The following is a 1,708-nucleotide window of genomic DNA, read 5'->3' as shown; positions in this document are numbered from 1 at the left end:
AGCCATATTTATTAACATTTCAAGGAGGTTGGATTCAGGACTTTGGTTCAGTCCTTTAAAGAGAGAGGGGCCAGTTGTGACAGTCAGCTCCAGACGCACAACCAAACTCTTCCATAGTTTGGAGCTACGTAAACCTGGGATTTTGGTTCAGGCCCAACTCTAATCTAAACACGGTAACTGCAGAGCTGAAGAGTACCTTACTGCACAAGCAGTCCCAGGGAAATCAGTACGATTGCTTCTGAAGTGAGGTACTTCTCAGAATCTCGCTGCAACTTATCAATGATAAAGACACAAACACTGGGTGTTCACCTAAAGCTTATAAGGATTATCAAAGCCTTAGCTGACATGTGAGCAATAATACCTGGTTTCATCCATAGACACTCCATTCTCAGACCAGAGGCTGTACATGGACCTTTCTCTCTACATCCTCTGCACTGTGCCACGGGGAATGCTCATTTACATAGAGCAGCTGCTTTGCATATTTCTGCCTGAGTGGCATTTCCTTGCAATGCCGGGTAGATATAAAAGTTTTATTTTTCAGACTTGATGCCTTAGATTGTCCGTGTCTGTCAGACTTGACGAATCAGGATGATTTCACAGACTCATCTGATCTGGCTCCTAGTGCTCTGGATTCAGGGTAAGAACACCGTCAGGGGAACTATTAGATTAAGATAATAATCTCTCACCAAGATTTGATCATCATAGATCTCTTCATTAAATCAACATTAATTCTTCATCCCATGAGATCACAAGGAGACATTTCCAGTGGATGTAGATTTTAATGTAATTAACTGGTTCAACGGAAATTTAGTCAATAAATATTTGGACTTTTGCTTGTTTAATAGCATTTAATTTGATTATCCTAATTTTTCTTATAATATTTTTCCTCTCTGCCAGATTCCAGTGGGCAGATTGTGATGACTCAGACTCCAGAATCCCTGGCAGTATCTCCTGGAGACACAGTCACTATCCGATGCAAAGCTAGTGCCAATGCTTATAGCAATATGGCCTGGTACCAACAGAAATCAGGACAAGCTCCTAAGCTCCTTATCCGCAGTGCTTCCACCCGCCCCTCTGGAATCCCAGACCGGTTCAGTGGCAGCGGGTCTGGCACCGACTTCACTTTTACCATCAGCCGGGTTGAGGTGGATGATGCTGGAGATTATTATTGTCAGCAGGGACAGAGCTTCCCTCTCACAGTGATACAGACAGGCACAAAAACCCTTGTTCCATTTCTGTTACTCGATGTAACAGCTGTTTCCTAACCACTCCCAGAGCAGGCAAGCGTGTGCCAGATTTTGGGCAGCTTTTGAGAAACCACAAACCACAGTCTAATTTCATCTTCTCATTTCTACAGCTCCCAGCCGGCTGGAATTTACAGGCTCATTTATTACAATAAACTCAGCAGCTTCTCTTTGTCCACTCAAGTCTATGCACTTCTTCCTACAGGCAGGATCCAAGCTCCCACTATCGTTACAATCAATACAAGCCATACGTCAGCTGACAAATGGTGGCCACTGTTAAAAACATCCAGCAGCTACCTGCATGAACAGAAACAGCAGATTGGCTGCTTTCTTCCCTTGCAGCCCATACAAAGACTAAGGCCACGTCTACACCAGAAAGCTTGTGTAGCCATTTTATGGGAACCTTTGTGTACCTGTGATCAGTGATAGTGACCGTGACCAATAGCCTCCTTAAAACAAAGTAT

General features: G+C 43.8%; 1 gene segment (V, D, J or C); it reads left to right on the top strand.

Annotated features, from left to right (window-relative positions):
* Positions 1–588: 588 nt before the first annotated feature.
* On the top strand, positions 589–1,265 carry LOC113408323. The segment is given in 2 exon segments: positions 589–637; positions 898–1,265. Coding segments are annotated over 2 exon segments (417 nt in total).
* The last annotated feature ends 443 nt before the right edge of the window (positions 1,266–1,708 follow it).

Source organism: Terrapene carolina, unplaced genomic scaffold, assembly GCF_002925995.2.
Source record: "Terrapene carolina triunguis isolate 2854851 unplaced genomic scaffold, T_m_triunguis-2.0 Scaffold8235, whole genome shotgun sequence".
NCBI classification, from domain to species: Eukaryota; Metazoa; Chordata; order Testudines; family Emydidae; genus Terrapene; species Terrapene triunguis.
Note: the sequence above shows the minus strand (reverse complement) of the source record. Positions and strands in the feature narration are given on the sequence as shown.